Genomic DNA, 19971 nt, shown 5'->3' on the forward strand with positions numbered 1-19971 from the left:
AGTCTAGTCTATAGTCTAGTCTATAGTCTAGTCTATAGTCTAGTCTATAGTCTAGTCTATAGTCTAGTCTATAGTCTTAGTATAGTCTATAGTCTAGTCTGTAGTCTAGTCTATAGTCAGTCTTAGTCTAGTCTATAGTCTAGTCTATAGTCTAGTCTATAGTCTAGTCGATAGTCTAGTCTATAGTCTAGTCTATAGTCTAGTCTATAGTCTAGTCTATAGTCTAGTCTATAGTCTAGTCTATAGTCTAGTCTATAGTCTAGTCTAGTCTAGTCTATAGTCTAGCTTAGTCTAGTCTATAGTCTAGTCTATAGTCTAGTCTATAGTCTAGTCTATAGTCTAGTCTTAGTCTAGTCTATAGTCTAGTCTATAGTCTAGTCTATAGTCTAGTCTATAGTCTAGTCTATAGTCTAGTCTATAGTCTAGTCAATAGTCTAGTCATAGTCTAGTCTATAGTCTAGTCTATAGTCTAGTCTATAGTCTAGTCTATAGTCTAGTCTTAGTCTAATAGTCTAGTCTATAGTCTAGTATATAGTCTATAGTCTAGTATAGTCTAGTCTATAGTCTAGATAGTCTAGTTAGCTAGTCTATAGTCTAGTATATAGTCTAGTCTATAGTCTATAGTAGTCTATAGTCTAGTCTATAGTCTAGTCTATAGTCTAGTCTATAGTCTAGTCTATAGTCATTATAGTCTAGTCTAGTATATAGTCTAGTCTAGTCTATATAGTAGTATAGTCTAGTCTATAGTCTAGATATATATAGTCTAGTCTATAGTCTAGTCTATAGTCTAGTCTATAGTCTAGTCTATAGTCTAGTCTATAGTCTAGTCTATAGTCTATAGTCTAGTCTATAGTCTAGTCTATAGTCTAGTCTATAGTCTAGTCTATATTCTAGTCTATGGTCTAGTCTATAGTCTTGTCTATTTCGAGTCTACAGTCTGGTTTATAGACTGGTCTATATTTTGGCCTACAGTCTAGTCTACAGACTATAATTCTTGTCAGTAGTTCATCGATTTTATAAGGAAACTTTAGAAAGAATAATCTATTCAATAGTCTAGTCAGTAGTCTGTACTGTTAACTGTGAATAGTCTAGCCTATTATCTGAACATCAGTCTGGTCTATAAACTGGTCTATGGTCTGCACTGTGGTCTCTGTGGTCTGCTCTGTGGTCTGGACAGTCATGTAGTCTTTTGTCTCTGGTCTGGGCGATAGTCGAATCAATAGTTTAGTCAAATGTCTGGGCTATGAATAGTTTAGACTATTATTTGGACTTTGGTCTGGTCTGGACTATATTCTAGTATAAAATCTGGTATATAGTCTGCTCCATGATCTATATTCTGGTCTATAGTTTGAACTATAGTCTATGCTATAGTACAGTGTATACTTCGATCTATAGTCCGGACTATATTTTGTTCTATAGTCAGGACTATAGTCCTGTTGAAAGTCTATAGTATGGTCTATAGTTTGTTTTATAGTCTAGTTTAAAGTCTGCATTGTGATCTAGTCTATAGTCAAGTCTATTATCTAGTCTATAGTATGGTTTAAAATCAGGTCAGGTCTATAGTTTAGTAACAACACGGAATAAGGAAAATATTAAAAATTATACATAACTTCTGAATTCTTCTTGACTTTCAAAAGATCACTCACAAACGAAAGTCTGTTGATTATTTGCATACAGATATGTGTCTCCTTATCAGTTTTAAAATTTACAATGATTTATGGGCGCAAGCCCTGAACCTTTTAGAAATTTGTGTAAGTCAGTAAAACTTAAAAAAAAAATTTAAGAAATTTTTTTTTGCTTAACTTAAATTACAGATAAATTGTAAAAAGAATATGATAAGGCAACATTTGCAGCTTCTCTATATAAACAAGCTTTTAGGAAAAAAGGCTTATCAGCTTATCTACAAATAAGAGCAAAATCTTTAGATTGATTGAAGAGAATTTTTTTGATATAAAAAGCTGTGCGGTGGACTAAAAAATTTACTGTTTTCGAGCTGTTAGGAGCTCAAAACCTCTTAGTGTTTGCTGAAGTTGTTAAAAACTAAAAGTTTCCCTTTTAAAACCAAAACCAAAGGACAGAAGAGCAAAAACCATTCGTAAGGTTGCGAAAAAGACATTTTAAAGAAAAGAAAATTTAAAATTTTCAATAAAAAAAGGTGCGTAAAAAAGGATTAAATAAATTTAAATAAAAGTTATTAAGTAAACAGTAACATCTGTTGATAATTGAAAACCAGTTTTATTAAAGTGTTAATTTTTAAAAAGGAACAAAACAATTGAAATTAAATTTTATTATAAAAACAAAAATTAACATAAATATTTGTTTTTCTGTGTTAAGAATTTTAATTGTCTTTAAACAAAATATACAGTTTAAAAATACATGATTATTTTAACATTATGAAAAGAAATTCCCAGAATTTTAATTGAAAACTTGAAATTTAAAAAAAAGGAAAAGTGTTTAAAAAGGTAGTTTAATAAAGAAATTATAGTGCTAATAAAGAAATTTTAGTGTTAAAACATAATTTATTCTTCGTTTTAAACAAAAACAGACAAATTTTCAAAAAAGTACTTTTTTCGAAAAAGTACTTTTTCAAAAAAGTACCTTTTTTTAAAAGTACTTTTTGTGGCAAATGTGTTAAAATATAATTTCTAATTAAAATTTTATTATTAAGGCAAAAAGGTACTTTTTTGCTAAAAGTACTTTTTGCAAAAAGTAGTATTTTTTCTCAAAAAAGTAGTACTTTTTTCCAAAAGAAAGTAAAACTTTTACAGAAAATTAAATTTTAAACATAAGCCAATTATTCCTGCAAATTTTCTTGTATAAAACCTAAAAGTACTTTTTTCTAAAAAAGTACTTTTTTCCTTTAAAAACAAATTTTCCATAAATTAACAAAATTTTCCATTTTTAAACAATTTTAAACAACAAAATTACAATTTTTCAAAAAGTACTTTTCCAAAAAAGTACTATTTTTCAAAAAGTACTTTTTCCAAAAGCTTTAAAATTCAAATCCATACACTAAAATCAACATTTCTTCTCAAAAAGAAACCCCAAAAAAGTACTTAATTTTCAAAATAGTACTAAATCAATTTTATTTCGCCATTTAATCTACAACATTGTTTAATAATTAATTTAAATAATTACATATTTATTTGTTTATATTTTCATAAAAATTAATCTCTTCTTTTGTTATGTATTTCTTTTTTTCCAAAACCAATTTTGTTGCTATTGTTGTTGTTTTTATTGTAAATTTTTCGTTTAATGACTTTTGTCGTTGAATACTAGAGCAACAACTTTTCGCAGTTTGTTTTCAAAATTGACAAAATAATTGTTTTAAATTTTTAATACAATATTACAACAAAACAAACAAACAAAATAAAACAAATATTTATTTATTTTTGTTGTAAACAAAATTTAAATAATCTTTTGTTATATTTATTGTTTGTTTATTTTAGTTTTTATTCACAATAGAACTTTCAATTTTTCAACTGTTTTTGAATTGAAAAATTAAAATTTCCACAACAAAAACCAATGATCATAGAACACTTTGTTTTTACAATTTATTTAAATATTTATTTATTACGTTTTATTGTTATTAAATCAAATAAATTATTTTCATTCAGAACAAACTTCAGATAAGACTATAAAGCAAATTATACTACTAAATATAAAACTGGCTATAAACTAGACTAAAGACTAGACTGTAGTCCAGACTATAGACTATTCTATAGTTCAGACTATAAACTATTCTATAGTACAGAGTAAAGTCTAGTCTATAGTCCAGACTAGACTATGGACTAGACTATAGATTAATCTATAGACTGGACTATAAAATAGACTATAGACTAGACTATAAACTAGACTATAGACTAGACTATACACTAGACTATAGACTAGACTATAGACTAGACTAGACTATGACTAGACTATAGACTAGACTATAGACTAGACTATAGACTAGACTATAGACTAGACTATAGACTAGACTATAGACTAGACTATAGACTAGACTATAGACTAGACTATAGACTAGACTATAGACTAGACTATAGACTAGACTATAGACTAGACTAAGACTAGTCTATAGACTAGACTATAGACTAGACTATAGACTAGACTATAGACTAGACTATAGACTAGACTATAGACTAGACTATAGACTAGACTATAGACTAGACTATAGACTAGACTATAGACTAGACTATAGACTAGACTATAGACTAGACTATAGACTAGACTATAGACTAGACTATAGACTAGACTATGACTAGACTATGGACTAGACTATGGACTAGACTATAGACTAGACTATAGACTAGACTATAGACTAGACTATAGACTAGACTATGGACTAGACTATGACTAGACTATGGACTAGACTATAGACTAGACTATAGACTAGACTATAGACTAGACTATAGACTAGACTATAGACTAGACTATAGACTAGACTATAGACTAGACTATAGACTAGACTATAGACTAGACTATAGACTAGACTATAGACTAGACTATAGACTAGACTATAGACTAGACTATAGACTAGACTATAGACTAGACTATAGACTAGACTATAGACTAGACTATAGACTAGACTATAGACTAGACTATAGACTAGACTATAGACTAGACTATAGACTAGACTATAGACTAGACTATAGACTAGACTATAGACTAGACTATAGACTAGACTATAGACTAGACTATAGACTAGACTATAGACTAGACTATAGACTAGACTAATAGACTATAGACTAGACTAGACTAGACTATAGACTAGACTATAGACTAGACTATAGACTAGACTATAGACTAGACTATAGACTAGACTATAGACTAGACTATAGACTAGACTATAGACTAGACTATAGACTAGACTATAGACTAGACTATAGACTAGACTATAGACTAGACTATAGACTAGACTATAGACTAGACTATAGACTAGACTAGACATAGACTAGACTATAGACTAGACTATAGACTAGACTATAGACTAGACTAGACTAGACTAGACTAGACTAGACTAGACTAGACTAGACTAGACTAGACTAGACTAGACTAGACTAGACTATAGACTAGACTAGACTAGACTATAGACTAGACTAGACTATAGACTAGACTAGACTATATAGACTAGACTATAGACTAGAATATAGACTAGACTATAGACTAGAATATAGACTAGACTATAGACTAGACTATAGACTAGACTATAGACTAGACTATAGACTAGACTATAGACTAGACTATAGACTAGACTATAGACTAGACTATAGACTAGACTATAGACTAGACTATAGACTAGACTAGACTAGACTAGACTATAGACTAGACTAGACTAGACTAGACTAGACTAGACTAGACTAGACTAGACTAGACTAGACTATAGACTAGACTAGACTAGACTATAGACTAGACTAGACTATAGACTAGACTATAGACTAGAATATAGACTAGACTATAGACTAGACTATAGACTAGACTATAGACTAGACTATAGACTAGACTATAGACTAGACTATAGACTAGACTATAGACTAGTCTATAGTCTAGTCTATAGTCTAGTCTATATTCTAGTCTATAGTCTAGTCTATATTCTAGTCTATAGTCTAGTCTATAGTCTAGTCTAGTCTATAGTCTAGTCTATAGACTAGTCTATAGTCTAGACTATAGTCTAGTCTATAGTCTAGTCTATAGTCTAGTCTATAGTCTAGTCTATAGTCTAGTCTATAGTCTAGTCTATAGTCTAGTCTATAGTCTAGTCTATATTCTAGTCTATAGTCTAGTCTATATTCTAGTCTATAGTCTAGTCTATAGTCTAGTCTATAGTCTAGTCTATAGTCTAGTCTATAGTCTAGTCTATAGTCTAGACTATAGTCTAGTCTATAGTCTAGTCTATAGTCTAGACTATAGACTAGACTATAGTCTAGACTAGACTAGACTATAGACTAGACTATAGACTAGACTATAGACTAGACTATAGACTAGAATATAGACTAGACTATAGACTAGACTATAGACTAGACTATAGACTAGACTATAGACTAGACTATAGACTAGACTATAGACTAGACTATAGACTAGACTATAGACTAGACTATAGACTAGACTATAGACTAGACTATAGACTAGACTATAGACTAGACTATAGACTAGACTATATACTATACTAAAGGATAGACTTAGCTATATTCTATAGCCCAGATTATGGCTATTCTATAGTCCAGACCATAGACTATTATGTAGCAAGACTTAAGACTATTCTATAGTCCAGACTAGTCTATAGACTAGACTATAGACTAGACTATAGACTAGACTATAGACTAGACTATAGACTAGACTAAAGACTAGTCTATAGACTAGACTATAGACTAGACTATAGACTAGACTATAGACTAGACTATAGACTAGACTATAGACTAGACTATAGACTAGACTATAGACTAGACTATAGAGACTATGGACTAGACTATAGACTAGACTATAGACTAGACTATAGACTAGACTATAGACTAGACTATGGACTAGACTATGGACTAGACTATGGACTAGACTATGGACTAGACTATAGACTAGACTATAGACTAGACTATAGACTAGACTATAGACTAGACTATAAACTAGACTATAGACTAGACTATAGACTAGACTATAGTCTAGACTATAGACTAGACTATAGTCTAGACTAGACTAGACTATAGACTAGACTATAGACTAGACTATAGACTAGACTATAGACTAGAATATAGACTAGACTATAGACTAGACTATAGACTAGTCTATAGTCTAGTCTAGACTAGACTATAGACTAGACTATAGACTAGGACTATAGACTAGACTATAGACTAGACTATAGACTAGACTATAGACTAGACTATAGACTAGACTATAGACTAGACTATAGACTAGACTATAGACTAGACTATAGACTAGACTATAGACTAGACTATAGACTACTATATACTATACTAAAGGATAGACTTAGCTATATTCTATAGCCCAGATTATGGCTATTCTATAGTCCAGACCATAGACTATTATGTAGCAAGACTTAAGACTATTCTATAGTCCAGACTACAGACTATTCTATAGCCCAGACTATAGTCTATTCTATAGTCCAGACCATAAACTATTCTAGACTATCCTGTAGTTGATTGTATAGTCTAGACTATAGACTATTCTGTAGTCCAAACTTTAGACTATTCTGTAGTCCAAACTATGGAGTATTCTGTAAACCAAATTATAGTGTATTTAGTCCAGAGAATAGACTATTCTATAGTCCAGACTATAGACTATTATATAGTCCAAACTATAGACTGTTCTATAGTTCAGGCCATAGTTTCATAGTTCTATAGCCAGACTTAAGACTATTTTATAGTCCTGACCATAGTCTATTCTATAGTCCAAACTATAGTTTATTCTGCAGTCCAGACTATTCTCTAGTCCAGTCTTTAGACTATTGTGTAGTTCAAGCTACAAAATATGTAAAATGTTTCTTTAATTTAGAAGGGAGGCACATTTCTTTCACATTTCCTGGTTTTAGAAGTTTTCCCCAGTTTCTGGATTAAAATTTGGAAATTATCATGTAAATCTAGTAAATAATTAATGCATAACACTTAAAAAATTAACACTCAATTAAAAACTGCATTACATTAAGTTGTTTTAGTAACACTGTTAGCTATAGTAATGTTAATTTTACACTGTTATTAAAGAGAGATGGAGAGAGAGAGTGAGAATTAACAGTAACAATTTATCATTATTACTCTTAGAATTTGTACTTTTAAACTGCTTTTTTTAAGTTAATACTTTATTTTAATTGTTTAGGTATTTAATGTTAAATAAGTGACTTTTTTTGTTTTTAAAACGAAAATTTCACTTTGACTCTTCATTGTATTTAAAGCCGCGTTTTAGACTTCAGAACAATTTTACTGTTTGGCGCGTGAAAACCTAAAAAGTAACCGTTTTATTTTCTTTTTATAAAAAATAACGTTTAATATATATATTTTTTTGTATTAAAAAAAGGAATTGTCTATTTTTATTGAAAATAAATCTACATGTGCGAGTAATTAAATTTTGTTGTAAACTATTGCATAGCGTGTAAATTGTTAATGTTTTCGTTAATTTATAAAAATTATATTTATAAAAATTTACTTTTGTTAAAGACTAATCGTGGGACCAAAAAAATTCTAATTTTTGTTTATTTATAACAGTTAATAAAACGTATAGAAATAATAAAATTTTTTGTGTAAAAAACAAACAAGTGTTAAAATTATATTTGAAACACAACAACAACAATAATTATTTGATATTAACCATAAAAATTGAAAGGTAAATAAATGTAGAGACAAGTTTAATAAAAAAAATTTAATTGAAATTTCAAACATTTTTTGGAAATTACGTTTTGTAAAAAAAAAAAATTGCCACCAAAAAAAAAGTTCAATAACTTAATAATTAGAAAAAGTTTTAGGAATATGAAATGTTTTCAAATTTATTCCAAAGTTCAAAATTTTAAATAAAACACACGTTTTTATAAAAAAGTTTAAAAACCCAGATATTTGAAAGTAAAAATATCTAAAATCCGTAATAAAAAACGCTGAATTGGTAAAATATCTCTAAATTATAAAAAAATTACAATCATTTTTAAATTTCAAACAAAAAAATTAATTCCTAAAATATTTAAAAAAATCTCCTCAAGTGGGGATTTTTGTTAAACATTTGGGAATAAAAATTTGTATGTTTTTGGAAGCATACAAACATGGTTTATAAAGTAAATTATTAAAAATTCTGGATTTATTAAAAATATACACTTCCCCGGCAAAAATAGATTTCCCCAGTAGGGAATTTTTTAAATTTTTATAAGGAATTTTATGTTTCTTCAACTAAATATTGTTTAACCGAAAAAATTTATGATTTCTAGAAAGAAACTAGAATTCTTAAAATCTTAGTAAAAAATCTTTTCAAGTGGGGATTTCTGTTAAACATTTGGGAATGAAAATTTTTGTTTTTTTAGAAAGAAAAATTCATAATTTAACAATTAAAACATAAAAAACTAAAGTTTTACGAAAAAAATATACTTCCCCGGCAAAAATATACTTCCCCAGTTTAGATTTTTTTGTTTATTTTCTGAATTTTATAAAGAATTTAACTTTTCTTTAACATAAATAATTGTAAACATTTAAAATTTTTACATTTTTGCTAAGAAATTTGAATTCCTAATTTCAGGTTTAAAATCTCCTTAAGTGGGGATTTTTGAAAATTGTTTGGGAATGAAAATTTTTATGTTTTTGAAAGCATATAAACATGTTTTATTAAATTCTTTTAACAAAATTTAAGTTTTTTAAAAAAAATATATATACTTCCCCGGCTTAAAAATGTTAAATTTAAAGCAAAAAATGTTGCCACAGTTTTTTTTACCATTTTAATAATAGTTAGAAGGTTAATTTAGGGAATATTATAAAGAAACCTGAATTCCCAATACCAGAGGAAAAAATCTCCTCAAGTGGGGATTTTCGAAAAACATTTGGGAATGAAAATTTTTATGTTTTTAAAAAGAAAAATTGAAGTTTAAGCGATTAAAATTGAGAAAAAATAAGTTTTAATAAAAAAATACACTTCCCCGGCTAAAAAAAAAGTTTCCCCAGTTTTGAAAATTTGTGAATTTTGAAAGAAATTAAAATTGTTTAAGCTTTATTAAGAGTTTTTGGTTAATTTAAAGAATTTTACCAAGAAACTTGAATTCCCAAGTCCAAGGGAAAAATCTCCTTAAGATTTTGGAAAAAGTTTTTGGAATTCAAATTTTTTTGTGAAATTCGCTGAAAAATTTTATTTTTTTATGATTTAAACAATAATTTGTATAAAATTTACGTTTTCTGCTAAAATAAATGAGGTTTTTAAAAATTGCGTTTCTGTATGATTTAAATTATATTTTTTAAAAGATTTTTACAACATTTTTAAACTTGAAATGTCAATTTTATTGAAAGAATTGTGACAATATTTATTTATTACTATGAACATAAAAATTTCGTGTAAATTTTTTTTAAGGCGCAGAAAAACGCAAAACATTTAAAAACCCGCTTTAAATTTAGTTAATGAAGGCAAACAGGAACTGATTAATGCTCATTTTTGATCTGCATTTTAGAGAGAGATAGAAAAAAAAAATAGTTGTTACACATTTGATTTTATGATAAACAATAACAAAAAAGATTTTGTTAATTAATTTAATCTAAAAATCATTTCTATTTTTAAGAAAATAAAAATTTTAACAAAATACATAAATCAAAATTTTTTATTTAATAATTGCCGCCTTAATTACTAAAGATTATTATTTAAGAAAAAAACGCACACATGACATTGTTTTTGTGGGTTTTTTTTAAAGAACAACAACAACATCAAAACAAAATTTCTGTTAAATTGTCACGTGCCGTCGCTGGTTTAAACGATAGCGTGAGCCAGCTTCATACAGCTTCCCCTTTTTTTGTAAAACGGTACGTGTTTTATTAAATAATACAAGCACAATATAAGAAATTTTTAATTCCCGAAAAAATTACCAAAATCCCAACTGGGGAAACTTATTTTTTCACCAAACTTGTTTATTTTAAAGCTAGAAATAAACTAAATCAATTTCCCATTCCAAAAAAATTATTCCCAAACAATTTTCAAAAATCCCCACTTGAGGAGATTTTTAACAAAAAATAGGAATTTAATTTTCTTAATAAAAATCAGAGATTTATTAAGCAGACTATCAATTAAAGCAATAAAAACTAAAATTCATAAAAAAAAAATCAAAAATTTCCCAACTGGGGAAACCTAAATTTAACGGGGAAGTGGTATTTCTTTAAAAAATTTTGAAATTTTTTATGTCAAATAAAACTATATAAATTTCTCTTTCTAAAAACCCAAAAATTTTCAAAAATCCCCACATGAGGGGATTTTTAACAAAAAAATAGGAATTTAATTTTTTTAATAAAAATCAGAGATTTATTAAGCAGACTATAAATTAAAGCAATAAAAACCAAAATTCCTAAGAAAATTTCAAAAATTTCCAACTGGGGAAACTTAAATTTAACGGGGAAGTGGTATTTCTTTAAAAAATCTTGAAATTTTTTATGTCAAGTAAAACTACATAAATTTCACTTTCTAAAAATCTAAAAAAATTCATTCCCAAACAATTTTAAAAAATCCCCTTTTAGGAGATTTTCTTTAAAGAATATAGGAATTTAAGTTTCTTTTTAAAAATCGAAGATTTATTAAGAAAACTATCAGTTAAAGTCATAAAAGCTAAAATTCCTAATATTTAATGAAAAAATCCCTTACAAATTTCTTTAATTAACGGGGAAGTGGAATTTTCTTCAAAAAATCTTGAATTTTTAATTTCAAATAAAAATACATAGATTTCACTTTCTAAAAATCTAAAAAAAATCATTCCCAAACTATTTTTAAAAATCCCCTATTAAGAAATTTTCTTTAACGAACTTAGGAATTTAATTTTCTTTTTAAAAATCAAATATTTATTAAGAAAACTATCAGTTAAAGTCATAAAAACTAAAATTCCTAATATTTAATGAAAAAATTCCATAAAAATTTTAGGAATTTAAAACTGGGGAAGCTTAAATTTACCGGGAAAGTGGTATTTCTTTAAAAAATCTTTAAATTTTTTATGACAAATAAAACTACATGAAATTGACTTTCTAAAAATCGAAAAAAATTCATTCCCAAACTATTTTTAAAAATCCCCTATTAAGAGATTTTCTTTAAAGAATTTAGGAATTTAATTTTCTTTTTTAAAATTAAAGATTTCTTAATTTAAAAAAAGTTAAAATCATAAAAACTAAAATTCCTAATATTTAATGAAAAAATACCTTACAAATTTCAGAAATTTAAAACTGGGAAAACTTTAATTTAACGGGGAAGTGGTATTTTTAAAAAAAATCTTGAAATTTTTTATTGAAAATAAAAATACATAATTTTTTATAGGGAAATAAGCAAAAATTTCAATTCCCAAATGATCTTGGGAAATACCCATTTGAGGAGATTTTTTTATAAAAAATTAGGAATTTCGATTTCTGTAGAAATTTTGTAAATTTATTAAGTAATTTATTATTTATAGCAATAAATATTAAGATTTTTAATAATTTATGAAAAAATGTCTTAAAATTGTTAGAAAATTAAAACTGGGGAAATTTAAATTTAACGGGGAAGTGGTATTTCTTTAAAAAAACTTTAAATTTTTTATTTTATACAAAAATACATACGATTTGGTGGATTTATAGGCAAAAATTTTGATTCCCAATTGTCTTTTTAGAAATCCCCATATGAGGAGATTTTTTAAGAGAAATTGGGAATTTAAATTTTTTGTGAATTTTGTTAATATAAAGTAAAAATTTAAGTTTTATTCAAGAAATTGTTAGTTTGTTTTAGAATAAGGTGAAAATTATGTGTTTTGAACTTATAAACGTGTTATTTTTATAGTTTTTTTTTTTTTTTTTTTTTTTTTGTATTTGATTAAGTAATAGTTATTTTTGTTGTAACATAATACCTTAATAATTTTTTTAATGCTTTTGTTTTTTTATTCTATTTACAGCTTTATACACAATTAGCTGTTGCTGCTAGTTAACTATTAACTTTAAAATTTGTTGGTTAAAGTAAAACTTAACTAAAGTTTTAATAAATTTTTTCCCCCTTTTTTGGAACGAATTTTTCTTTTTTCTTTTGCGGATTACGCGTCGCACACGGATAAAACAAAAAAGCTACTTCATAGAATGGTAGAAGGTGACTCTCAAAATAAAGCAAGTAATAGTAAGTTTAACAAATTTTAAAAGGAATTTAAAGAACATTTTAATAAAATTTATGAAATTTTATTGCAGATTATAATGTAGAGACTGGACTACAACCAAACGATAATAATACAACTACAACAACTGTAGATAATCGCTCTATTTTACAACCTTACGGCTTGGTTACTGACTCTAAAGATCCCGGCTATCACATCAACGAGGCCTATGAGAATGATAAAAATGACGTAGAAAAAGGCGGTAATGCTGGCCGTTCTGGCGGCGGCCTTAAGGCCGGCTTTGAACAGGCCATAGAAATGTGCGGCTATGGCAAATTCCATTATATACTATTGGCCATTTGTGGTCTGGTTAGTACGAGTGAAGAAATGGATGTCATTTCGATGTCATTCATTTTGCCCTCGGCCCAATGTGATTTGAATTTGAATACGGAAACTAAAGGTTGGCTTAACTCCATCATCTTCATTGGCATGATGGTGGGTGCTTATTTTTGGGGTAGTATTGCTGATTCGATGGGCCGTAAGAAAGTACTGATTGTTATATCGTTTATGAATGGTTTTTGCATTGTCGCCTCGTCATTTTCGCAAACTTACGAATGGTTTATGCTGTTTCGATTTTTGAATGGTGCTGCGTAAGTATTTTGAAATGAATCATTTTTAGTTGTTGTTAATTGTTTTAAATAACAAATCTTTTTTCTGAATTCTCAAGTATTTTAAAGTGTTTATGTTAATTGATTTGCTAAATTTTACAACAAAAAAAGTGTGCCGTGTTACCCTTAACAAAAAAGTAACACCTTTTAATTATTACAGCCGCTATTTAACAACATTTTGTTTATTTGAACTAAAAATGAAAAAACAAATTTTTCATAAAATTCCCCTAATTTCACAATTTTCTTTAAAAAAAGTTAAAATTTTCCTTGAAATTTGAAAATTTTTGCAAAATTTTCCTTTCCTCAAACTCAATGACATTTATTTAACAATATACCTTCAAAAAAATAAATTCCCAAATTCCAAAGAAAAAATCCCCTCAACCAGGATTCATATAAAATCCTTTAATTACTCCCAAAACCACATAAAACCATCTAAATTTTAATTATTTCACTCCTCCACTAAAATTTTCAACAAATCTCCTTAAAACATTAAATTCCCAATTTCCAGGGGAAATATTTTCCCAAAAAAGTCTCCCCCCAAAATTTCAAATTTCCTCTTAAAATTAATAATTCACGCAAATATTCTTAAATTAAAAACCTCCAAAACAATTTTTAACCAAATTTCCTCAACAAATTAAATTCCCAAAAACTTTACGAAAATCCCCCAAACCAAAATTTTAAAAAATCTAAAATTTTCCTTATGGCCTTAATTTAAAACGCCTTAATACTTGATTTTAAACAAAATACCTTAAAAAATCAAATTCCCAAATTTTTACAAAAAATCTCCTCAAACGGCGATTTCTTAAAAACATTTAGGAATTGAAATTTTTGCTTATTTCACTACCAAAACTAATGTACTTTTATTTGCAATAAAAAAATTCAAAATTTCTTGAACAAATCCCACTTCCCCGTTAAATTTAGGGTTCCCCAGTTTTAAATTTCTTAAAATTTTAAAAGATTTGTTCATAAATTATTAAAAATCTTAAGTTTTATTGCTAACAATAAAAAAATTCTTAATAAATTTTCAAAATTTCTAAAGAAAACTAAATTACCAATTCCTTATAAAAAATCTTCTCAAAAGGGTATTTCTGAAAAAGATTTGGGAATTGAAATTTTTGTTTATTTCCCTACAAAAGCTTAGGTATTTTTATTTTCAATAAAAAAAATCAAGATTTTTTGAAGAAAATTCCACTTCCCCTTAAATAAAGTTTCCCCAGTTTTAAACTTTTGGAAATTTTAAGGGATTTTTTTATAATTATTAAGAATCTTAAGTTTTATTGCAAAAAATAATAAATTACTTAATAAATCTTCAAAATTTCTAAAGAAAACTAAATTCCAAATTCCTTATAAAAAATCCCCTCAAATGGGCATTTTTAAAAAACGTTTGGGAATTGAAATTTTTGCTTATTTTGATACAAAAACTAATGTTTTTTTATTTGCAATAAAAAAGTTAAAGATTTTTTAAAGAAATCCCACTTCCCCTTTAAATTTATGGTTCCCCAGTTTTAAATTTTTTAATATGTTAAGGGATTTTTACATAAATTATTGGAAATTTTAGTTTTTATGACTTTAACTGGTAGTTTTCTTAATAAATCTGTCATTTTTATTAAAAATTTAAATTCCTACAAACTTTAAAGAAAATCTCCTAATAGGGGATTTTTGAAAATTGTTTAGGAATGAATTTTTTTAGGTTTTTGGAAAGAAAAATAAATGTATTTTTATTTGAAATAAAAAAATTTAAGATTTTTTGAAGGAATTCCACTTCCCCGCTAAATTTAAGTTTCCCCAGTTTTAAAATTTCTTAAATTGTTATGGGAATTTTAAGTTTTTACAAGTATAAATAACATTTTACTGTTTAAATCAATAAAATTTCTAAAAAATTCTGAATTCCCAATTTCATATAAAAAATTTCCGTAAAAGAGTATCTCTGAAAAACATTTGAGAATTAAAATTTTTGCTTATTTCCCTACAAAAACTAATGTATTTTTATTTGCAATTAAAAAAAAATCAAGATTTCTTTAAGTAATCCCACTTCCCCGTTAAATTTAAAACGCTTAAAAACGTCTTTATATGGGCAAGAAGACAAAATACATTAAAATCTCACAATTTCCTTCCTTAATCTTTCCCTTTATTTGTTTGCCAACAAAACAAACAACTTTTGTTATTTATTTAGCATTGAAGAAAAAAATACCAAGACGCATTTAAATAAGTATTTACAATTAATTTAATTATTATTTAAAAATAAAATACAATTTCCCCAACGAATTTGAATACGTATGTTAATGAAGTTAATAAAAGACCAGCAGCCAAGCAAAACCATGTCCATCCAGTTTTATAAAAAAGGGTTATAATTTGTTAATTTATTTAAGAAATTAACTAGAATGAATCATTTAAAAGCTATTTGGTTGATTAAAGTGTAGCTGAATTGTTCTTAGAAGTAATTCAGCTAAAGATTGTGCTATAAAATTTATTTAACTGGATGTCTTTGGGCATATATTGCCAATTCAGCTAAGCTGAATAGCTTTAAGCACTAATTCAGCTAGTTATTTTACGGCTTAATTGCTTTTAAATGTAATTTAGTTAATTTTTATTCAGCTGAATGGCTTTTATATATAATTCAGCTACGTATTTTGCTGGTTAATTGGTTTTAAGTCTAATTCAGCAACTTTTTAATGCAATTCAGCTACTTTTTATATAGCTGAATTGCTTTTGTTATCAATTCAGCTACTTTTTATGCAGCTAAATTACTTTAAAATGTAATTCTGCTACTTATTTAGCAGCTTAATTCCATTTAAATCTAATTCTGCTACTTATTTTCTAGCTGAATTACTTTTAAATGTAATTCAGCTAGTTTTTATGCAGATGAATTGTATTAATATCTAATTCAACTACTTATCATTCAGCTGAATTGCTTTTAAATGTAATTCAGCTACTTATTTTCCAACTAAATTGCTTTTAAATGTAATTCAGTGACTTATTTCCCAGCTGAATTACTTCTAAATGTTATTTTAGCTAATTTTTATGCAGCTGAATTGCATTAATATCTAATTCAGCTACTTATTATTCAGCTGAATTGCTTTTAAATGTAATTCAGCTACTTATTTTCCAGCTGAATTGCTTTTAAATGTAATTCAGCTTCTTATTTTTAAGCTTAATTACTTTTAAATCCAATTCAGCTACTCGTCATTCAGCTGAATTACTTTTAAATGAAACTCAGCTCCTTATTATTCAGTTAAATTGCTTTTAAATGTAATTCAGCTACTTATTTTCCAACTAAATAGCTTTTAAATTTAATTCAGCTACTTATTTCCAAACTATATTGCTTTTAAATATAATTCAGCTACTTCTAATGCAGCTGAATTGCCTTAATATCTAATTCAGCTACTTCTAATGCGACTATATAACCCTAATCTCTAATTCAGCCACTTATAATGCAGCTGAATTACTTCTAAATCTAACTTAGCTACTTCTAATGCAGCTGAATTACTTCTATATCTTATTCAGTTACTTCTAAAGCAGCTGAATTGCTTTAATTTCTAATTCAGCTCGTTCCAACTTAGCAGAATTGTTTATATTTTCTATTTAACAACTTTCCTTACATCTGAATAGCTTATATTTCTAATTCAGCTCGTTTTAATGTTGCTGAATTACCATTATACTTTATACAGCTAGCTTTCTCGCAGCTGAATTGTTTTCATTTTGAATTCAGCTAGATTTAATACTGCTGAATTGCTTTTATCTCTAATTCCGCTACTTCTAATACAGCTGAATTACTTCCATCTTCAATTCAGCTCGTTTTAACGCTGCTGAATTGCTTTTATGTGTAATTCAGCTAAATTTCTTGCAGCTGAATTGCTTCATTCTGTAATTCCCGAACATTTTCTTTAGCTGAATTGTTGAAATCTCTAATTCAGCTAAATTTTTTGCAGCTGAATTGTTTTAATCTTTTAATTAAGAACTTTGAAAGCTGCTGAATAGCATTAAACTCAAATAAACAGCTGAATTGCTTTCATCTCTTAACTAACCTTGTTCTCCTTTTCTCTTCTTTCCAGCCTTGGTGGTAGCGGTCCTGTCATCTGGTCCTATTTCGCCGAATTTCAACCTAAATCGAAACGCGGTTCCATGTTATCCTTCATGGCCGCCTTCTGGACATTTGGTAATCTATTTGTGGCCGGCTTAGCCTGGCTCATCATACCAACTGGCATTGGTTTTGTCACTCCTCTCTTCACCTACAACTCATGGCGTATCTTTTTGATGACCTGCTCCATACCCTCCTTCATTGTGGCCTTTTTACTCTTCTATTTGCCCGAATCACCTAAGTTCCTGTTGTCCAAGGGTAAACAGGATAAGGCTATGGCTATATTCCGTGGTATTTTTGTGACCAACACTAAGAAACCAGCTGAATTGTATCCGGTAACCGAATTGGATATTGATGAGAAACTATTGGCTGAGATCAAGGAAAATCGTGAAAGTATTAAGGGCAAATATGCTAAAATGTTATCGGGCATGGTGGATCATAGTAAACAATTGTTTACTTCACCTATTTTGAAGTTTACCTTGGTCTCCATTACTATTAACTTCACTTTCCATATTGGTTATTATGGTTTGATGATGTGGTTCCCGGAATTGTTTAATCGTTTCGAGGAGTATAGCACCAATTTCCCCAACAATCAAACGGCTGGTGTGTGTACTGTGACCAAATATGTGGTGGATAAAATTGCCCATGAGGATGCTGTCTGCTCTTCCCATATTCCCTCCGCCGTTTTCATGGAATCCTTGATCTCTTTGGCTTCTGCTTTGCCCGCCAATTTGATTGCCATTTTGGGCATGGATTTATTGGGTCGTAAATTCTTTTTGATCTTTGGTACCATGACCGCTGGTGTCTGTTCCGCTGCCATGTACTTTGTCTACAATTCCACCCAGAATTTAATAGTATCGGCTGTGTTTAGTGGTGCCATTTCTGCCGCCAATGCTGCCCTAGATTGTTTGATTACTGAGGTCTTCCCCACTCATCTGCGTGCCACTGGTGTGGCTATTTCTATGGTAGCTGCTCGTATGGGTGGTATTATTGGTAATATTGTAATAGCTACTTTATTGGATCAATATTGTCCGGCTCCTACGTTTATTGTGGCTGTGCTGCTTATGGGTGGTGGTCTGATGTGTCTATTGCTGCCCAATACCACCAAAAAAGAATTGAATTAATCGAGAGCAGCTGGGGTTGCTATTACGAGAGTTTAAGTCATAAATATACTCAAACAAAAAAATTACACTTACACACACAGTTTCCTTTTCCCCTTAATCCTTTCCCTCAACAAATAACACTTATCCCTACACTTACACACACACACACTTCCACTCTTCTCCTTAAGTAATTTTAACAAAATTTTCTGTTTTACTTTTTTTGTTTTGAAATAATTATGATTGATTGATTGATGATGATGATGTTTAGTTGGTTAGTTGAGCCTTTCCTTTTCTAGTTTTCTTTTCCTTTTTGTAATTTCTTTAATTAAATAACTACCACTATATTCTTATAGTGTGTTTTGCTAATGCCGGCTCCAAATTCTTACACCATTTGGTATTTTTTTTTAATAAAAATGTATTTTTATTTTTTTGTTCTTTTAATTTTAGGTAAATGTTGTAAATTTCTATTTATATAGAAATATTATGTAAAATATTGTATTAATTATAAACCACAAACTAATGTATTGTTAATAATTTAATAAAAATAAAAAAGAGTTAAAAATAAAGAAAAAAGTCTTTAAATTCTATCGAGAAATTCTTAGGAAAATGTCCCCGAATGCTTTAAAATTCCATTCAGCTACTCTAAAGGCTGCTGAATTGCTTTAATATTTAGCAACTTTTAAGGTAGCTGAATACCATTAATCCTTAATTTAGCAAATTATAATGCTGCTGAATTGTTTAAATATCTTATTCAGCCGCTTCTAAGTTAGCTGAATAGCTTGCATATCTTATTCAGCTAATTACAAAGCTCCTGAATTGCTTAATATTTCATTCAGCTACTTCTAAAGAAGCTAAATATAATTAATCCTTAATTCAGCAACTTCTAATGCTGCTGAATTGCTATAATATCTCATTCAGCCATTTTGAAGGCAGCTGAACAGCCTGGGTCTGTTATTCAGCTAATTATAATTCCGCTGAATTGCTTTAATAATTCATTCAGCTACTTTTAAGGCAGCTGAATTGCTTTAATCATTAATTCAGCAGCTTACAATACTGATGAATCCTTTAACATGTAATTCTGCTACTTTTATTACTGCTGAATTGCTTTAAAATGTAATTCAGCTCCTCGAAGTTTAGCTGAATTGCTTTTATTTTTAATTCAGCTTCAAAAAACGCAGCTGAATTGCTTTAATATTTCATTTAGCTACTTTTAATGCTGCTGAATAACCCTAATATGAAATACAGCTACTTATTTTATAGCTGAATTGCTTTTATTTTCAATTCAGCTAGTTATAATGCAGATGAACAGCTTTAATACTTATTTCAGCTACTTTTATTTTAGCTGAATTGCGTTTA

General features: G+C 28.1%; 1 protein-coding gene across 1 annotated transcript; it reads left to right on the top strand.

The window, feature by feature from the left end:
* The first annotated feature begins 1970 nt into the window (after window positions 1-1970).
* On the top strand, window positions 1971-19149 carry LOC119613768 (synaptic vesicle glycoprotein 2B). The gene is made up of 4 exons (XM_037969802.1): window positions 1971-2155; window positions 12578-12792; window positions 12861-13416; window positions 17487-19149. Exons 2-4 carry the CDS (start codon window positions 12756-12758, stop codon window positions 18634-18636), a joined length of 1743 nt encoding a protein of 580 aa, XP_037825730.1. The 5' UTR covers window positions 1971-2155; window positions 12578-12755; the 3' UTR covers window positions 18637-19149.
* Window positions 19150-19971: the final 822 nt, after the last annotated feature.

The sequence above is a fragment of the Lucilia sericata genome, unplaced genomic scaffold (assembly GCF_015586225.1).
Source record: "Lucilia sericata isolate MDLA Ls3-8-SP2 unplaced genomic scaffold, ASM1558622v1 Contig002299F_arrow, whole genome shotgun sequence".
Classification (NCBI taxonomy): domain Eukaryota; kingdom Metazoa; phylum Arthropoda; class Insecta; order Diptera; family Calliphoridae; genus Lucilia; species Lucilia sericata.

Bases quoted from the DNA above. Each gene is read 5' to 3' on its own strand.
- LOC119613768 (XM_037969802.1), top strand. From the start codon at position 12,756: ATGGTAGAAGGTGACTCTCAAAATAAAGCAAGTAATA. The intron at 12,793-12,860 runs GTAAGTTTAACA...ATTTTATTGCAG, and splicing joins TCAAAATAAAGCAAGTAATA to ATTATAATGTAGAGACTGGA. The intron at 13,417-17,486 runs GTAAGTATTTTG...TCTTCTTTCCAG, and splicing joins CGATTTTTGAATGGTGCTGC to CCTTGGTGGTAGCGGTCCTG.